This window comes from Neovison vison, chromosome 5 (assembly GCF_020171115.1).
Source record: "Neovison vison isolate M4711 chromosome 5, ASM_NN_V1, whole genome shotgun sequence".
Lineage (NCBI taxonomy): Eukaryota > Metazoa > Chordata > Mammalia > Carnivora > Mustelidae > Neogale > Neogale vison.
The window spans coordinates 111,331,041-111,350,516 of record NC_058095.1 but is presented as its reverse complement, the minus strand read 5'-3'; the positions used below and the strand labels follow the sequence as shown (position 1 = coordinate 111,350,516).

General features: G+C 42.1%; 2 protein-coding genes across 8 annotated transcripts in view; both read right to left on the bottom strand.

The window, feature by feature from the left end:
- TSC22D1 (TSC22 domain family member 1) overlaps positions 1–4,688 on the bottom strand; it is a 143,719-nt gene extending 139,031 nt beyond the window's left edge. For 5 of the 7 annotated variants that reach the window (XR_006384683.1, XR_006384682.1, XM_044249771.1 and 2 more), the window contains exon 1: positions 1,270–4,687. Coding sequence is in view for 5 of the 7 variants with exons in the window: in XM_044249771.1 (XP_044105706.1) it covers positions 1,270–4,121 (2,852 nt within the window). In the remaining 2 variants the exon portion in view is untranslated. Of the gene's footprint in view, positions 1–1,269 lie in introns of all 7 variants that reach the window. The other 2 variants (XM_044249770.1, XM_044249768.1) reach the window with 2 other exon arrangements.
- Positions 4,229–5,371, bottom strand: LOC122907109 (translation initiation factor IF-2-like). The gene is made up of 2 exons (XM_044249776.1): positions 4,729–5,371; positions 4,229–4,292 (listed from the first exon to the last, which is right to left on the bottom strand). The coding sequence occupies exons 1-2, from the start codon at positions 4,962–4,964 to the stop codon at positions 4,253–4,255; spliced, it is 276 nt and encodes a 91-aa protein (XP_044105711.1). The 5' UTR covers positions 4,965–5,371; the 3' UTR covers positions 4,229–4,252.
- Between the last annotated feature and the right edge of the window lie 14,105 nt (positions 5,372–19,476).

Sequence of the window (19,476 nt, the reverse complement as noted above, 5' to 3'; positions counted from 1 at the left end):
TATATATCTCATGAAAACCTCACTGCAATATCTTTCTAAGACTGCAATTCTTTTGAAATACCCTCGGTTTCTCCTAAGTGAAAAAATTTCCAATTGGGTCTGATGAAAGTTCAATCACAAAAATCTACAACTAACACTGAAATAATTAAGTGTCTTTAGAGTTTATTCAAAGTTCGATGGTTAAAATGAACAGCCTTTGTCATTAACTCCTATGATACTCTTTTGATCAAGGTTAGTCACAGACCAGCAAATCTGTGAAAAGAACATTCCTTTAAAAATCAACTTTAAAGCAATGTAGACTCATTAGAGATTTCACAACTTTTCTAGGCAGTCAGCTTAAAAGACACAATTTGATTCAATGGCATGTTTGGAGCATTATTTCCAGTTCAATTACAAAAACACTGGATTAATACTGTATTTTTGGCTTTAGGCATTTTTTTGGCAAAAGAGGGGAACAGGTGGAATACATTATCTGGAGAACAAAGTCTTATTTTCAAGCCTCTGTAAATTCAACCCTCTAAGACTTTCCTTACTTTTTAAAATGGCTACCACCTTGATCTACCAAACAAAAGGAAAAACGTACAGGATACTTCTTTCAAAGATAAACCTGGTAATTTTGACAGTGTATACCCTCCTCCCCCACAAAATACTTTTTAAGATTCCCATTCCTGTTCTGGTCAGTTAAAATGACCATTAAATAAGTGCACAAAAGTTGGCCAATTACAGTATAAGGGCAACCTATATAACCCAGACTAGGTCATCTTTTTCCTATAATGTCTGACTAGGAAAAACAGGTAACATTATCTTTCACAGACTAAGATCAAACACAGTAGAAGTGAAAAGGATTGTCCAATCTAGTAAAGGAGAGACCACCGTGGGAACCACAACCCCCGCTTCAAGAGATCATCATAAGGATTTTAGAAATTCAAATGACTAGATTTACTATTATATGGGTTAGCAAAAATTTTCCGTTCATAATAAATCCCTTTAAAAAGCATTTCATAAGTCACAAAAACACTTGGTGCCCCCAGACCTATACTTTCTGCTCAGTAACTAGTCTGTTACATATTACTTGCACCCACCGCTTACTATCCACTCTGAAACCAATCCACCACTCTTACTCTAGAAAACTTACCACGAAAACGCATTTTCACATACAAAAATGAAAAAATAGGTAATGCTTTTGACAAATGTTGTGCAGATACATAGCTACTAAACAGATTAACTTGGAATCTGTTGAATGTCTGCAGAAACACGGCATGATCTTACCTCTCATCCTCGCCATCCACCAGGGGTGTCGTCAGCGGTAGCACCTTCAACGGGAAAAGAGAAGCAGAGGCTGCTAGGCTGCTGCTACTCCCATCTGAGACTGCTGACATTCCCCCACTGTCACCACTGATAGTCTGAGGTAAGCCAACTAAGGAGGGTTCCGCTGGGCGCCTGGCATCTTCAATTTGGCTTCCAATTGCCTGAGCTAATGATTGTGCGGAGAACTGAGTAGAACTTAGTGGGATCTGTTGTGCCAAAGGCAGATTTATACTAGTTGCTATCAAGGGAGGTTGGCTAACACTTTGAACCAAATTGCCATTTTGAGTGGCAGGGGTTTGTGCTATATTCTGTGGTGGAACCAAGTTTGTTGGGGCAGAAGGCATTCCAGAAGGACCGGTTGAACTAACCTGATTTGTAACAGAAATACTACTAGCAGAGGGCAAAGGGCTAACTGCAGGCAACGGCTGCGAAACTTGAGCTACTGATTCTACTCCTTGAGGCTGGGGAGGCACAGTTAACAAGGTACTTTGGGGTGCAAGGACCAACTGTTGAGGAAGGCTTGAAGCACTAGTTTGAACTCCCTGATGAATAATCGCAGTTGGAGCAGGTGGGACTATCTGTGAAGATGGAGGAGCACCTTGCGGAATAACTGAAGGTGTGACTTGGGTAGAGGGTCCCTGCACTGCAGTAGGTATGCTCGCTTGTTGACCAATATTTGCAATCTGACTGCCAGGAGGTACAACAGATACAGCCGCCTGAGCCTGGCCAACAGGCTGGACAGATGCCCCTGCAGGTTGTGCTTGGATTGCTGCGGGCTGCACTGGCAGCTGGATACTCTGTGGCTGGGCCGTAGGCATGGCTGCTGTTCCTGCTCCCACTCCTGCAGCGCTGGGCTGTCCCGAGGACACCGCTGTTTGGAGAATCGGTGGCTGCTGTACATATTCTGAAGCAGGATTCTGAGTCACTGCTTTGCCATGGCTTGGGACCATCTGCGTAGAAACAGCCGGTTGCTGCTGTCCATACTGTAACTGTTGGGGTGGGGCCCCTGGAAGGGGAGCCTGCACTGGAGGAGCCGTCTGAGGATATGGCAGTTGGGGTTGAGCCAAACTGGAAATGGAAGGCTGCTGACCTAAAGCTGAAGTTACACCAACCACGCTAACAGGTGGTGGCTGGATACCAGTGGCAGCACTGAGCGTGGCTTGCAGAGGTACTGGCTGAAGACCTTGCTTTTGAGGATAGCTCAGTTCTTGAGGCTGTAATTGTACTTGAGTGATCTGCGACTGAGAGATACTCGGAGGACCAGAGCTGCTGAAATCCACCTGCTGAAGAGCCATACCTTGAAGAGTTGGCGGCTGCGGCTGCGGCTGCACCACCACAGTCGGGGCTCCCATCTCTCCACTTCCCACACTCTCTGTGTAGTGACTCAGTGTGCTGACACTACTGCTCACTGAGCTCCCACTAGTGCTCTCCCTCTCAGAAGTCACTTCTGCTGGGTTTTGCTTTACTGTTTCCACCACTTTATTCATCGCCACACCTTCTGCAGCAGGTGCAGCATTGTCTTTCTCATAGAACTCGGTGCAAGTCCATCTACCTTTTTTAAAGGGTTCGGAACTAGAATCTAACTTCACAACTCTAAACCTGGACGTGTTAACTGTTGGCTGTTGCTGCTGACTTGAAACAGATCCCACAGTCATCCCTGCAGCTGCGTTAGGGGCACTGCTGACAACAGCGGAGGAAGAAATAGTACCATTGCCCATGCCACTCAAGATATTCACATTAACACCGCTGCTAACTCCAGGCCCCACGCTCACACTAGCAGCACTAGGAATATTGCTTGCATTTACACTAGCATTACTAAGCATGCTGCTCGTCACACTAGGATTAAAACTACCCACAGCAGTAATGTTAACAGTATTCATTGTATTCGTGCCAGAAACAGAACTTGTACCTATACTGCCGGTAATACTTGGAGCACGGATATTAGTCATTACAGATGCAGGTGAGCCACCCGATGAGACAGCAGAAGTTGGTACAGCTGGCATAACACTGTCAGAGCTTCCCGTGGCCGAGAGTTTTCTGGATACTGGACTCGAGGGTGGCCCTCCGGGAATGGATGTACTGGCCACACCAGCATGGGATGGATGGTGGTGCCCATGGTGTAGGTGGTGCCCGTGATGAATGTGATGGTGGTGATGGAGGTGGTGTGGATGAGCATTCCCATTGATCACAACATTCTGTTGGGGAAGGTGAGGCAAATGAGGCTGCGGAAGGTGGGGCTGGTTGGGAGAAACTGCCCCAGGTGTCTCAGCTTCCTGGAAGTTATTCAGAGTCTCTTCTGAGGAGCTGCGTTCAGGCTCCCCCAAGTCAGTAGCCCTGGAAAGTGACACATCAAGGATCTCGGAAGAAGACAGATCTTCCGTGTGAGATTCGTCCAGATCATCATAGCTCTCAGTGTCCTCTGCTATACTGTTGTTAGAGCTGATGCTGGCGGAGATCTGAGCCGGGGTAACGCTCGTTATCTGGAAGCCACTTTTCTTTTTCATCTGAGTTCCGCCTGGAGCAAGAGGCTGTGCCTGCAGCTGAGCCTGCGAAAGGAGGTTCAGGCTTTGTGGAGGCGGAGGCTGTGGTCCCGACGTAGAAGATGCTGCAGGAGGTGGCGGCTGGAGCAGCGACGGAGGCGGAAAATCCTCGGAAGATGTGGCACTACTACCAACGCCGGTACCTGCTGCATTGAGAGCAGAGGCGCTGCCACTACCGCTGCCCCTTCTAGGGAACATTGCCGGGTGCGCCATCTTCCTAGCACTAATGTCTGCAGCGGCCGCGGCGGCGGTGGACTCAGGCGGCTGGTGCATTGTGTCGGGTACCGGGGGGCGGAGGAGGCGAGCGCAATTTCCTTCTGCACCGTAATCTTTGTATTCAAGACGCCGGGGAGGAAAACGGGACCTGACGCTCCGCCCGGCGCGGTTCCTCCTTCTCCTCCTCCTCAGCCGAAGGCGCCGGCCGCTCCTGCCTTCGAGGGCGAGCTTCGGGAAGGGAGGATGAACGAGGGTGAACAGGGCAGCCAGGGACCCGAAGGGGGGACCCCTTCAGTCCTTCGCCATTCACTTTCCCCTCTAGTCTCACACCCCCCTTTATATTCCGCTTCACGTGGGGTGCGGGGCAGGAGGGAGGGGGAGACAAGGCTAGGGAGAGACAAGGGGAGGGGGTGGGAAAACCGAGAAATGCCCACCTTCTCCGGACAACTCAGAAGCCACCTCAACCCCTCCTCCCGCCGCGGCGGCGGCGGCCGCTGCAAAGCCCTCCCGGTCGCTCTGCACGAAGGCAGCGCGGAGCGAGTGTCGCCTTCCCCTCGCCACCCCCAGCGCCGCCGCCGCCGGCAAGCCCCGAGCTCAGTGTCGCTCAAACCTCCCCTCCCGGCCCCGCTGTCCCCGCTTAGCCCTCCCCCCACGCCCCTCGGACCCTTTCAAACCCCCTGGGCTCGCGGCGGCTGTTCCGTGAGCAAACGCTGGCCGCGGCTGGGGCCGGGGCGGCGAGGCTCGGAGCGGGGCGGCGGCGGCGGGGCGCCCGGTACGGTGAGCCCAGCAACGAGGCGCGGGCGGGCGCGCAGAGACGCCGGGTCCTCGCGGAGCACAGCCGGGGCGCGGCGGCGGCAGTGGCAGCGGGAGCCCAGGGACCGCTCCATCACTGGCAGCCATGGAGCCCGAGCATTTTCCTCCCTCAGGGCAGGCGCCTCGGCTCGGCACACGTCCTCGGGGAGGAAGGGGCCGGCGCCCGAGCCTCCCCGGAGGGCGGCGGGATGTGCGCTAGCGCAGAGGGGTGCGAGCCGCTCCTGTCCTCTTCCTCCGCAGCCGGCTCGTCCTCACCCTGTGCTCCCGCGGCCGGGGCGGGCGGGGGCCGCAGGCAGCGGCAGCTCCTTCTCGGCGGCGTTGGTGGCCAGACGGGCTGGTGCAAGCGACTGCAGCCGACGCCGTTCAAAGGAACGAGAGGTGGGGTTGGTCGGTGTCGGCAAACGGGGCGGGTGAGTGGGTGGGTGCCGAGGGAGGGCGGCGGGCGGGGAGGGGGCTGTGATGGTTGTTACTAGTGCTCTTCTCCAGCTCCACCGTATCCCCCGGTCTCTCGCGGCATCGGGAGAGGAGGGACCAGCGCCCGAGCGCAGGAGGAGGAGGGGCGACTGCCGGCGAGAGGAGGCGGTGGCGGTGGCGGGGGGGGGAGGGGGCAAGCAAAGGAGAAGGAGGGAAGATGGCGTCTGCGCATGCGCCCCGGCGCCGCAGACATAAAGCCGGGTCCGGCGGAGAAGGAGGCGGCCGGGCTTCGGGCCTTGCCGAGCGCTGGGTGTCCCGACGGAAATGGCCGAAGGCTCGCGGAGGCGCCGACGCCGGGGGATGGTGGGGGTGGGGAATTTCGGCCGGGGGAGCGAATCCGGGTCTGAGTTTTTGGCCCGAGTGGGGGTGGGGCAGGGTGCGGGGCGCGCGCAGGTTAGGTGTGTCCGCTCTGTTCTCACACGCGGCCGGCGCGCGCGCGCGGGCACGCGGCAGGGGAGGGGGAGCTTCGGGGAGGGGCCCGCAGAGGCTGCCGGAGCCCCGGGTCTCGGGTGTACGCGCCCTGGGTGGTGTCCCCGCCCTGGATGGTGTCCCCCCCGCCTGCGGAATGGGTAATGAGGCTTTTCTCCGCAGCAACAGCATCACGAGTTTCAGTTCCCAGGAGCCCGCCGCAGCTGCCGCCACCGCCAGGACACGACATGAGTCAGGCTTTCTTCCTTGGCGCGTGGCGGAGCTCTCCTCCCCCTCGCCGCACCTGGGCTCGCCCCCGGCCCGCGTCGCCCGCGCCCCCTAGGCGGAGGGTCCTGCGCCGGAAGCTGCGCGGTCTTCGCGAGGCCAGAGTGTCTTCAAGATAGGTGCTGCCTTTTGTGCCTTTCAGTTGTGGCTGCCATGCGGTCCCCTCGCCCTTCGACGGGCAGGGGTAAGCTAGCCAGGCAGCTGTTGGCAGCTGTTTGCTATTAATTGCTTAAGTTCCTCCGGGGTAGGCTCTTTAGAGAGGGCGTGCTTGCAGCCCATCCCTACCTGGACGGAAGAAGGAGCCTAGCCCTGTAAACTTAATTGACCTCAACAGGTGGAGCTTATCGCCGGCGGAGATGTCTTTTCGTTTAATTGTCCAGGCTATAGACTCCACAGATGTGACTGAAAAGACACATCTTGGTGGCAAAATGAGTGCAGTGACAAATGAAGACCACGTCTTGGGGTTAGAAAAGAAAAAGAGCCATCTGCAATTCCAGTTTAAAAAAAGGAAAAAGACCTGCATGGTCTGAGCATAGTTCTATAGAAGCCGTGTTAGGTTTGATTGGAGGCAATTTACTGGAAGTTGCTTCCCTAGCATTACCCGGCAAAGCATTCTAGCTCTAAGCTAGAATGTACTACGAAGCGAGAATGTGCTTCTCGCCCAGGAATTAAACAACAACAAACTGATAATGGAGAATCCTAGAGAGAATTTTTTATTTTTTTAACTTAGATTGTTGGGGAACTAAACTTTTATGGTTAGACATCTAATTTAGGAAATCTCACAAATTTACAATCTGTAATCCTATTTCAGGAGCTTGTTTAAGCATAAAGAGCTGTAGTCTCGCACAGTTTGATAGACATCTAGTTGTCAATTCGGTGCATTACCTATAAGTTTCTTTAAACGATTGTCTTCATTCCCTCCCTCAGCGTGTCACAGTTCTATTGCTGAATAGGAATGTACCCTTCCTATCCCATGTGTATCCTCTCTCAAAATTATAATACATTGTTGCTTTTTCTGTGGTCTCCCCCACTGAAACGAGGGACTACCTTTTTTACTTTAAATTGCTAATGGGGAGCTGTGTGCTAGGTACAAAGTAGGTGCACACAATATTGAAAATGGTGTGATAATAAAAATGAACTGCATTTGAAAAGATCCTACTTGTGTTATGATATTCATGAACGTGTAAATGACTGTATTTTTACATACCCATGGCCATTGGTATATTTTACAATAATTTTTTTTAATACCCAACAGTTCTTGTTGCAGGTGAGAAGGGGAATTAATGGTGGCCATCGATGTTGAAATGCAAATCCGACCTGCTATTTCAATAGTTTGTGAATGGAAATTAAAAACTATCCTAGCCAATTGAATGTGCAATGGAATGTAGATAGACAAAATGTGTTTCTTTGGACTAGTGTGAAAGAAAATCTCTCAATGTTGCATTAGGTCCAAGTTTAAAATTACCCCAAACAACAACAGCTCAACACCCCCTTGGACCCTAAATACCCTCTGTGATTGTGCTGATATGGTTAGAAGCAGAAGAAACGTAATAAAGTCTTACCTGAATTCGACAGAATGAGTTGAGATAGCCCTATAAAAGCAGATACTCGTTACTTTTTTTTTTTCCAGATTTTATTTATTTGACAGACAGAGATCACCAGTAGGCAGAGAGAGTGGGGGGAAGCAGGCTCCCAGGTAGGGAGAGAGCCCAATGCGGGGCTCCATTCGAGGACCCTGAGATCAGGATTCTAAGATCAGGACTTAAGCCAAAGGCAGAGAGATTTAACCCACTGAGCCACCCAGGCGCCCCAAAAGCAGATACTTGTTCTGACCAGTAGTAAAGGATATTGTTTGGGGCTGTTTTGATTTGGGGGAGGGGAGACGCAGGCCATGGCCTTTTCAAATGTGTTTCATTTTTGTCTGCTAAATCACTTTCAAATTCCCGTTTAGGCTGAATCAAGCCCCACTAAGCTATAAGGAACAAACTCTGCAATTAAGGAAACCTGAGTTTTAAAAACCCCTCTATATCTCTCAGTTGCCAGCATTTCTGGGACCAGGAATACCTGAATACAAGCACATTAAAACAAGAAGTGCTTGAACAGCCAAATGTTATGTTACCATCTTTTAATTAAAAAAAAAAGTCTGGATTTTTTTTTACATTAATACTAAATGCCTACTGAGATGCATAATGAAGTCATTAAATGCTTTGAACTCAGTACTTAGAGTTATCCTTTGCCTTTTCAAAGACTGAATTTCTCCTGTTTACATTCTGAAGGTGCAGCTCTGAATTACTCTCTATTGATTGAAAGATTAGTCTGTATTGCAGTGTTCACTTAAATCTAGTCACTGCAACATTGCAAACCAACGTGTATATTTGGCTATGTTTAGTGTTTCTGTTCCTACCATAAAATACAAAATTTGCTGAACATTGTAACACAACTTACCTATTAGAACTGTGAAATAGGTCAGTATTTAAAACCAAGTGATTCTCCAAAAGTAATGCAAGAAGGGAATGCTTAACTCCGAATGGCTGTGAGTGGCAAAGACAGATATTAAAAGAGAAATGTGTGCAGAAAAGATGCCACTGTTCCACTATTAATTCTAGCTAACCACTGCTTCAGTCATGCAGTATTACTTATCTGTAACTCTTAAATGTCATCTGGGGGGGAAAAAAAAATCAACATTTTAAATGAGTTATAAAGGGACGCCTGGGTGGCTCAGTTGGTTGGACGACTGCCTTCGGCTCAGGGCGTGATCCTGGAGTCCCGGGATCGAGTCCCGCATCAGGCTCCCAGCTCCATGGGGAGTCTGCTTCGCTCTCTGACCTTCTCCTCGCTCATTCTCTCTCTCACTGTCTCTCTCAAATAAATAAATAAAATCTTTAAAAAAAAATAAAATAAAATAAATGAGTTATAAACATGAAATCACACATTTTTACATATACAGAAACTTATGCATAGGGATATTACAGCATGTTTATAAATCAATTCACTCTCTAGAAAATGTTTTAAATGAGACCAAAAGTAGTACGTGCTATTTGACTTCTGTAAATAGCACAAAATGCTTATTTTGAAATTTCTCATTCAAAATTCAATGTGTACAGTTTAGCTTATAATTCATTTTTGCAGCATTTGTTAAGTTTTCAATACAAGTATGTTTCTGGTCAGTGAAACAATTTTATATCCTCAAGGGAGATATGCTTATAAAATAAAAGTTTGGATCCAGAAATTTTAATTTATGGTTCAGAGAACACACTGACACACAATAGCTCATTTGAAGGAGAAAACCTTATCATTCTCATTTTAAAAGTGATCACAGAGAGATTAAATATGTTGTCCAAAATTTATACCTAAATCTGGGTATTCAGGTCCTCTTAATTTCTGATTCTTTGCCTCTGCGTCGAGACATTTTTTTCCTAAAAATGCAGCCTGAATTCTAGGAACTAGCATTTTTCAAAACTCTCTTGGAAATTAATGAGTGTTCTCTTAATGCTTTTGAATGCCAAGAAAGATATGCTGCACACACACTAATTACATACAGCTTTTCTTCTACATGAAGAGGATAAAAGACTTTCCCTGTTTGACCATATATAAATGTTACAGATACGTCTATAGCCAGTCTTTTCTGACTTATGAGTGTTTAATTTGGAGAATTTTCTCACAACTTAAAAAAATCATTTCTAACTTCGCTACAGAACCAGGAAGTGACATTGCAAAAAGAAATAATTTGTTAATTTAGGGGTTTTTTTAGTCTAAACTCAAATAGTACTCCAGATTTCCCCAGATGAGAGCTAATATTTAATGCCTCCTCTGTACCACACATTCTACATGCTTTAAGTGTTTTATCTCAATTCTCACAACTGTATAAAGTAGGGGCTATAATTACCCCATTTTACAAATGAGTAAAGTGAGGTGCCCAGAGGTTGCGTTCTCACAACTTGGCAAGTGGAGGGCTGAGATGCAAATCAAGCTGTACTGTAACCACCCCTCACAGCTGCCTCCAGACATATTGTTAAATCAGGCTCCTGCTAATTCTAGCTCCCAAGTTAAATTTCTACAGAATTCTTATGTTTTGATTTTTCTTATGAGATATCTCCAAAGATATCTGGGAGCACCATTTTCTCCCGATGTAGAGACATTTAAAGAAAGAGCATACATTTTACAGACTCTACTGTGGCCATGTAGAAATTAAATGAACAGAACAATGATTTGATAAGTTGGATGATCAAAAGTAGATGTCAAATGCTTGAAAAAAGGCATTAATTACCCATAATTGAAGAATGCTGTCTATATAGGACAAGATAAATGTTTTCCCATTTTAGCAATTAGTGTTTATTGAACATGAGCCCCTACAGAATAGAAATAATAGTAACCTAGCCTTTGCAATATGTTTTAAGGAACAATTTGTATTTGCACATCTTATTGAATACTTAAAATTATAGAAATAAATTTATGATTTTTGTTTATATTAAATATCTAATAAGACCTCTGTCCTTCTACTATGCATGAACCAAAACCAGGTGAAGAAGTACAACAAATCATAGCAGCCAGTGTTTCTTTGTATTTAAAGATTAGGTTCATGAACAGTTAGGTGTATCTCAAGTCTCAAGCTCAGGGGAAAAGGAATGGCTGTTGAAGTCATTCCAAAGTATGAAATTTCCCTTTGGTCATTCATTTTCTCCCTCTGCTCTGACTTTATCTTTTAGAAGAAAATTGAGAAAGTAGTTTTTATTAACAAACTTAAATTGACATCTCCAGGTAATTTTATTATAGAAAAACAGGAAATCATTAGTCTTAAAGGCCAAAGTCATTTCATGTTTTAATACCTTTAAGAAACGAAGAAAAGTCTTAAAGGCACACAAGATAATTGGAATCAGAAGCATAAGATAAAATCCGTTAATGTTATGACCACATAATGTTACAGGCAATAGTACTACTTCTGCATAGAAGGTATTTACAAACTCTTTCTATAGGAATGATAAAATTAGAATGATTTAAAGAGGAGAGGTTAGAATTTCAAAGAAAAGTGTGAGATGAAACTTAGGAGGAAAAAGTCCAACATGGTTGGTTTGTTTTATCACATGTTCTACACACTTGTCAAACTCAAGAAAATTAAGTATATACGTGACACAGCCTAACTGAGGGCAATATAAAATTCATTGCAAAGATAACAACCAAACTTTCCATCAAAAAAATGGAAGAGTGGGGCGCCTGGGTGGCTCAGTGGGTTAAAGCCTCTGCCTTCAGCTCAGGTCATGATCCCAGGGTCCTGGGATCCAGGTCTGCATCTGGCTCTCTGCTCAGCAGGGAGCCTGCTTCCCTTCCTCTCTCTCTGCCTGCCTCTCTGCCTACTTGTGATCTCTGTCTGTCAAAATAAATAAATAAAATCTTTAAAAAAAAAAAATGGAAGAGAAGGTCCAGGTGCTATTTTGCTCTAGTTATTTATAGATAGGAATGGGATCACATGATAATGCCAACTCAGTGTTGTACCTTTGATGCTTAAAAGAGTTCCTGAACATACTCTTCATTCAAGTCATAACCAGGAGCACAAAAATGTTTGTTAAATTACACCCATATCAATACATATTTGAATAAAATGGGGTAATAGTCTATATTAATCCAACATTGATCCAAAATTATGTGATAAAAACAAGAGTTTTGAAAGGAGTAATTCCAGTAAAAAGCATCTTGAGAAAGGAGCTAAATTTTCTTTATTCTACCAGGCATATGATAGGCACTCAACAAAGACTCATAAAGAATTTCTTAAATCCTGCATTATGTAATAATGTTGTCAACATAATTTATCACATAAACTTTATTACTAGATTGTTCACAAGATATTGCTGAAGAACATTAAGTTCAGAAATTATGACATTAGGAAACAAGCTCATTATCAAAATTTTGGTCAAGGGCATTCAATGGTATTAAATTTCCTTCTCTGTTCTTTATTTGATCTCTATAAAATTCTCCTTGTCCAACCTAAGCCGGTAACAAATTGCTGACTACTCTTTTTCATGGAACATCATGCCCAAAGCTGCTTTTTTTTTTTTTTTTTTCTGGTAAACAGCAAAGTTCAGTGAAAACAGTAAGAAGATATGAGTTGAATCTCTATCTCCTTTTCTGATAGCTTCGCATTTGTTTAAGGACAGGGCATCATGTTAAATACCAATGAGACCTGGAAACTTCAGCCTTTGTGGATTCTGGTAATGTACTCTTTCCATCCTAGTTTAAGGATATGAAGGATTCATGGGCTTCTTCCAGGCAGATGAGCTCCAGAGCTATTTTCTAAGAAGTTACTTGGTGCGGCTATCACAGACCTCCTACAATGAATAGAGTGATTTCAGATAAAATGATCCATTGTTTAAAGCTTGACTTAGTTAATAAGTCTAAAAAATTTACTATTAGTCAAAACTTCTGTTTTGAAGTGTTAATATCAAATGAGGGTTTGCTATTATTTTTTCATTTCTTCTTTCATGAAATATCTTTCTTTTATTTATGATTGTGGAGGGTAATAGAACATGCCACCACATGCTGCTTTGATATATTGATATTTTGAGCTGAGCTGTAGGCACTTAAAAAGCAAATGCAGGACTTTCTCTGAACTTCCTTTATCTGCCTGAAGACATATTCTCTAAAGGGAACCCAGATGTCATACATGCCCTCCCCTAGAGTTTCCTCAACCAAAGAACGCTAACTCTTGTCATGAAGAAGAAACTTCAGGTTGACACCATGCTCAGACAGACTTTGTCACAGACTATCATACCTCCCATCTATTCTTCTATTGGCCCATTCATCTTTTCTAAAACTCACCCATGCTACCTAAAAGGTCTATACCTCCCCTACCCTTTTCCTATTAAGATAGCATGTAATCCTGAATTCTAAAGACACCTTGGAGAGATACTCATTTTTCCTGAGTGTATCCTGTGTATACATGAAGTATACATGGTAAAAAACTTCTGTTTGTTTTCCTCTTGTTAATCTGCCTTTTATTACAATGATCTCAACAAAGAATTCTGAGGGTAGGGAGAGAATTTTTCTTCCCCTACAATTGTCAGAATAATAAACACCTGCCTTCTATTATAAAATTAAGGTTAGCATGAAGAAGCCACTTTACTGATCATTATGGATATATTTTTAAGTACATAATATTTACTTAGCAAACTATACAAGTGGTTAGTAAATTCTTTTTTAATGGTAATGATTCTGTACCTGAAACACATTCCTAGCAAATACACGGTAGCTACCTGAAAATAGGACTTCTTTTTGCTGTACCTTTTTGTAGAAGAACAGGAAGATTCTGACCCCAGAGCGTTTCAGGTCTGTAGGATCCTCAGAGGAGGCAAATCGCCATTTCCACCCAGCTCTGCATCATTAAAATGTCCAAAGAAAATCGTCTTTGGCACTGTTTCCAATGACTCTGTTCTAATAAGACGTTAACTTAGCATTCATCTTATTACTAGTTGTACCAGATGAGTCACTCATTTAAGACTCGGGCCTTCACATATTTTCTAATGCCTTTGATCTATAAGTCAACATTTTTTTTGAATGTTGAATAGATTTTACAGTGAACTCATTTGCCATTCCTCCCTCTTGCCTTCCCATTCACCTCTCCACCTTCCTCCTGCCGCAGTCTCATTCCCCTCACCAAACCTCAGAAATTGAGCTTCACACTAATGGCACCCCAAAATAGTATAATACTTCGTTTTCTTCTTTGTGATAATTGTGCAGCACCTAGCCACCTAATATAACACCACTTGCTTTTCTGTCCATCCTAAGGACATGATGAGTTGTATTTCGTGAATAATACTCCTGCAAAAATGAACAATAAAAACAAATAAAAGCATATTGACTAATTAAAAGAACATTCAACATCTCACAAATGCATATTAACAATCAGGCTGATCTCATCTGATTGCAGATTTTTTTTCACTTCATTAGGTTACAATATGGTTTTTCTCCTCTGTACTTAAAGTAGAATCAACTAAAAGCATATAATTTGTGGCTGCAATATTGGTAAGAACTAGAAGATAGGAAATGGGGTTTTGTTCTCCTTAGAAGAACTAAGGACAGGAAAGAGAAGACTGATTCAACTTCAGTGTAATTAATTGAATATCTACTGTGTGCTCTTTAGCAGATGAAATTGCCTATGCAGTGGTCTTTTATATATCCATGAAAGCACAAAAGGAGACACCACCCCTTACCCTTACCCCCAGCTTAAAGGTATATTTGCATAACCTTATCGTAAACAAAGAGCAAATGGAAAGGAGCAGGAGAACAATTTGGTTCATGTTTCACCAAAGACATTCTTCCTCCAGGTTAAAAGTAACCAGAGACTTCCAAATCATTGCAAATACTTCCTCATCCCCCAACTACATAGGCACAATATGGATCTTTGGAAATTAGATAAGAATAATTTCATTGTGGGGCCCCTGACTGGCTCAGTTGGTAGAGCAAGGGACTCTTGATCTCAGGGTTGTGAATTTGAGCCCCATGTTGGGTGTAGAGACTACTTCCACAAATAAATCTTTTTTTTTTTTTTTAAAGAATAATTCCAAAGTAAAATAATAGCAGCATTGTAGTTTAGAAACTATGATGTCTCTTTGATACATACATCTGCCAGGAAATGAGCATCTGGTAGTGTCCAGTACAGATGGAAAAAACTTCAATTATAGCTCCTTATTTTGATAATTCATTCTGAGTAAGTATGTAAGTATTGTTAGTTGTCTTAATTTTTTGTTGCTGTGTTTTTGCTTTTGGTTTTTTTTTAATGGTAGACAATTGGGGTTAGAGAAGCCTTTATGTTCTAATAATATTATTAAGATGACCAGGAAAATACACCAAATGTAACAGAAAGCAGGGCTAGTAACAACACACTAAAAAATTCTTTGAGACTGCTTGTTGCCTGATAAACACCATGATAGCAAACAGCCCTGCATAGAATAAAATTGAGCCCCTATGTATTTAACATTTACCAATTCTATTCCATGGCAGCCTATTATCCCTTCAGAGACAGATGGAATATTCCTAAGGAGAAAGACTAAAAAGTAGGTTTTATGTTTAAAATAAATAACAGTAATAAGTCATCAGCTCTACCTTTAAAGGATTAAATCAAAGGTGTTTTGTTTTTTTTTTTTAAACCTAAGCTTGAACTCTATTTTCAACAGGGAAACTAGGGAACATTTTAAAAGTTTAAACTTGCTTGTTATGTTCAGGAAAGGCCCTCATTCCATTGACTTGGCCGTGGTTGTATTGGGCCAGAAGGGCCTGAAGTCTCTTGCACAGATTGAATTGCATTTTGATCAGTATTTTAGGTACAACCTCCACCTCATTATTTGCATGTGAATTTCCCAAGGGCACTTTGCATTCCTAGGCCATCTTGAACCTCTCAATCAACACCAGTGGGGCCCCCCATCCCCAAGCTATATTGTGTGCAAAAGGATGTGAAATCATTAGAAATTTGGTCTAGACCAAAAGAAAAAAAAATAGTTTAGGCAGCAAATCCAAGGGAGAAAAAATCAATTAAAGTATTATCCTTTATCCACTATTTTGGAAGAATTCCACCATTGCTTTCTTCTAATAGCAAAGATAAAAAGAATTGGTTGCTTTTGTTTCAATGAGGTCTCTCTGCCCACAAACGTGGCAGACTTGTCTAAATTGTAGCTCATTTTTAATGTGGAACTGAAAAGTCTGCTTGTGCCTACAGACCTTGTAACAGAACATTCTGGAATGATTATAATCATATTTCAGTAGGTCATATTACACTTATACCACCAGCAGAAATGTGCAATAATTAGGTCATGAAAGAATAATAGATTCACTAATAGAGCAAGTACTTAGTTAGGGCTACTGTGGTAATATCCAGAAAAGCTGCATAGGGATAGAATTTATTTTATTTTATTTTATTTTTATTTATTTTTTTAGGTAGGCTCCATGCCCAGCATGGGGCACGAACTCATGACCCTGAGATGAAGAGTCCTGTGTTCAACCAACTAAGCCAGTCAAGTGCCCTTAAAACTTTGAATTATTACAGAACTCTCAAGTGCCTGTGGTAGGCTGGAGAGCAGCTAGGAGAAGTTTCTGGAAGATTAAGCAGGTCCACTCTCTTACCAAATCCCTTCGCATTTAAAAGATCCATTTCTTGGGGCATCTGACTGACTCACTCAGTAGAACATGAGACTCTTAATCTTAGGGCCATGAGATCGGGTCCCACGTTAGGCAGAGAGATTACTTAAATAAGTAGAATAAAGGATCCATCTCTATCTCTGACTTGGCTCCTTTATTTTTATTTATTTTGAGGGGAGGGTGAGGGAGGCAGGCACACCTTCAGGCAAAAAGGAACATACAGAACCTGGACTCCTGAACATCATTTTGTATCATTACTGTCTTCTCCTGAGGCCTAAGCTAGTTTCCTAATGATAATGACCCTGACATACAGCTCAAGTGACATATATAGTCAGAATCATACTACAAAGAATCTGCCATCAAATGTACATTAGGGCCTTATTTCCTGTAACATTAGGGGTTTCTACTACTCAAACGATGTAATTCAAGTGAAAAATAGAAACCTATTGCTACATTGTCAATTACTCAGCAAGAATTTACTAAGAAATATTATAGATTGCATATATCAAATATCCCATATGTCTTAGACTGAGGTCCTCCAAAATGAGAGACAAGACTTGCATGCAGTTAGTTTATTTGAAAAAAATAGGGCCAGGATGCAGGAATATCAACTGAGAAGAGAGGGGGTCAAACTGGGAACAAGGAAAAGCCAATACAAGGATGTGTTACTGAGTTGGCTATCACCAAGGAGCCTTAAGCATGCTTTCAAGGAGACAAAAAGGGTTAACATTGATCTACCGATTTCCATTCTCCATTGGTCAAGGGTGGTTCTATGTTCTATGAACATCAAATCCACTGCCATCACCCAATGTTTATACATGCTCATGAGTACAGAGCCAGTTCTAATGGTACTCCATCCCAGTGGGTCAGGGAGGGCACTATCCTATCACACTCAAGCAAAGCCATTCAAGGAAGATATGGAATTAAGTTGTTGAGTAAGAGGTGGGTCCCAGAGGACTTAGCAGAGGCCTCCAATTATTACAGTGTTTCAGAACTGATTGCCGTGATTGGAATTAGCATACAATTTTCTAATTCTGATCAAATATCTTTTTTTAATTGACATATAGTTGACATATAATATAATATTATATTAGCTCTGGTGTGCCATATAGTGATTGAAAAATTATATACATTATAAAATGCTCCTCATGATAAGTGTAGTTAACCTCTGTCATCATATAAAGTTATTACATCCCTATGCAGTTATTTATTTTATAACTGGAATTTTGTACCTGTTAATAGGGCATATAACTAAAAAATGCAGAGTCTGTTTCTTTTTGTTTGTTTTGTTCTTTAGATTCCATGTATAAGTGGAATCATATGGCATTTGTCTTTCTCTGACTTATTTCACTTAGCAGAATAGCCATGGTCCATCTGTGTTGTAGTGAATGGCAAGATTGCATTCTTTTTATGGCTGAGTAATGTTCCGTTGCATGACTATATACCATATCTTTTTATCGGTTCACCTGTGGATGGACACTTAGGTTACCTCCATACCTTGGTTATTGTAAATAGTACTCCAATAAACATAGGAGTGCATATACACTTTTGAATTAGTGTTTTTGTTTTCTTCAGATAAATACTCAAAAGTGAAATTACTGGATCATATAGTATTTTTATTTTTATTTTGTGGAGGAACCTTCGTACTGCTCTCCATAATGACTGCACCAATTCACAATTCCACCGACAATGCACGAGGGTTCCCTTTTGTCCATATCCTCACCAACACTTGTTATTTCTCGTCTTTTTTATACTAGCCATCCTGACTAGTGGCAGGTGATATTTCATTGTGCAAATATCTTTTAATGAATATATTGTAGAATCATTTAGACTTACCAAAATAACCTCACTAACACTTCTACAAACACAATGGAATCTCACTAATTTGATGCATTAACCATCATGATTCCTGGACTGAGAGTAAATTTACATTGGTATTACCTATTTTTTTTCTAAGGATATGCTTGGAAATTAAGCACATAAGCCTGACTCCAAAGAGCAGGCTTTATTTAAATTATTTAAATATTTAAAAATATTTATCTTCACCATCACTTCTATACATATAATTATCTATTGGCAGTTAGCTCTAAAACTAGTCAGTAAACACCCAGTTTTCAATTGCCGAAAGAACGAAAAATTTAAATTGTAATTATAGAGGGCACAGCTTGCATGGAGCACTGGGTGTGGTGAAAAAATAATGAATACTGTTTTTCTGAAAATAAATAAATTGGGAAAAAAAATAAAAATAAAAAAAATAAATTATAGTTGCAAAGCAGTTTAATCCATTACTTAAGCAATGGGTCTTCTCTGAGCCACTCCTAGTCTGATTCTAGTAATTATGTGTATTTTAAATTTATAAAAGTATGTTTTAAAGAATTAGTTGATAAATCAGATGTTTCTCTACATCTAAATGCCTCTAGGAAGTTTGAGTTAATGACGTGTCTCCTGATAAAAATAAGGAAAATCAAAGGATAGAAACACAAGATTCTACTGGCTAGTCACAAGTAATTCTAGTGAGCTTCCCATACCTTTGATGTCACTTCAAGTTGAGATTGTGCGTTCTATCCAGCTAAAGTCTTTTAAACTAAGCTTTCTAAACATCTGAAATATTCATATACCATAAAATTCACCTGTTTTAAGTGTAGAATTCAATGAATTTTGGTATATTTACAAGGCTGTACAACCATTAATTACTGCTAGTACATTTCCATCACCCAAAGAAGAAATTTCATTCCCATTTACACCCATTCATTATTTCCACTCCCAACCCTAGGCACCACTAATCTACTTTCTGTCTCTATATATTTGCCCTCTTTTGGACATTTTGTATCTTAAGCATAATGCCTTTAAGGGTCATCCATGCTGTTAACCTGTATCTTTTACAACCAACAATATATGGTTGTTTTGTATGTTGTCTACCAATCATCTTATTTCGGTGTCAGGGTAAAATTTATGTGACGTACAATATTAAATAAAGCCATTTAAAGAATTAAAGAATCACATACATTAAGCCTAAATGGACATTCCTAATAAAAATCTTTTTTATACAACTTTTCTTATTTGTCACTTATAAAAATAATAAGCTCAGCATATTAAAATACTGCAAATAGAAAACTATGTATTAGGATGTAAAGACAACCCTTTATTTAAATTTCTTAACCTCTCTGTGAGGTTGAAGGTTTTTTCTTAAATATTTAAGTCACTAATTCATGTTCTGTGAATGAACTAATCTGTTTACTCTTTCTATACAGGTTTTGCCCACTCTTTCTATAAATTATGATGAAGATGATGATGAACTCGTTTCCCTTTT

Excerpts from the sequence above, each read along its gene's own strand:
- LOC122907109 (XM_044249776.1), bottom strand. The coding sequence starts at position 4,964 with ATGGCTGCCAGTGATGGAGCGGTCCCTGGGCTCCCGCTGCCACTGCCG. Across the intron at positions 4,293-4,728 it reads AGCCCAGGGGGTTTGAAAGG|CTCGCCCTCGAAGGCAGGAG; the intron begins GTCCGAGGGGCG and ends CCCTTCCCGAAG.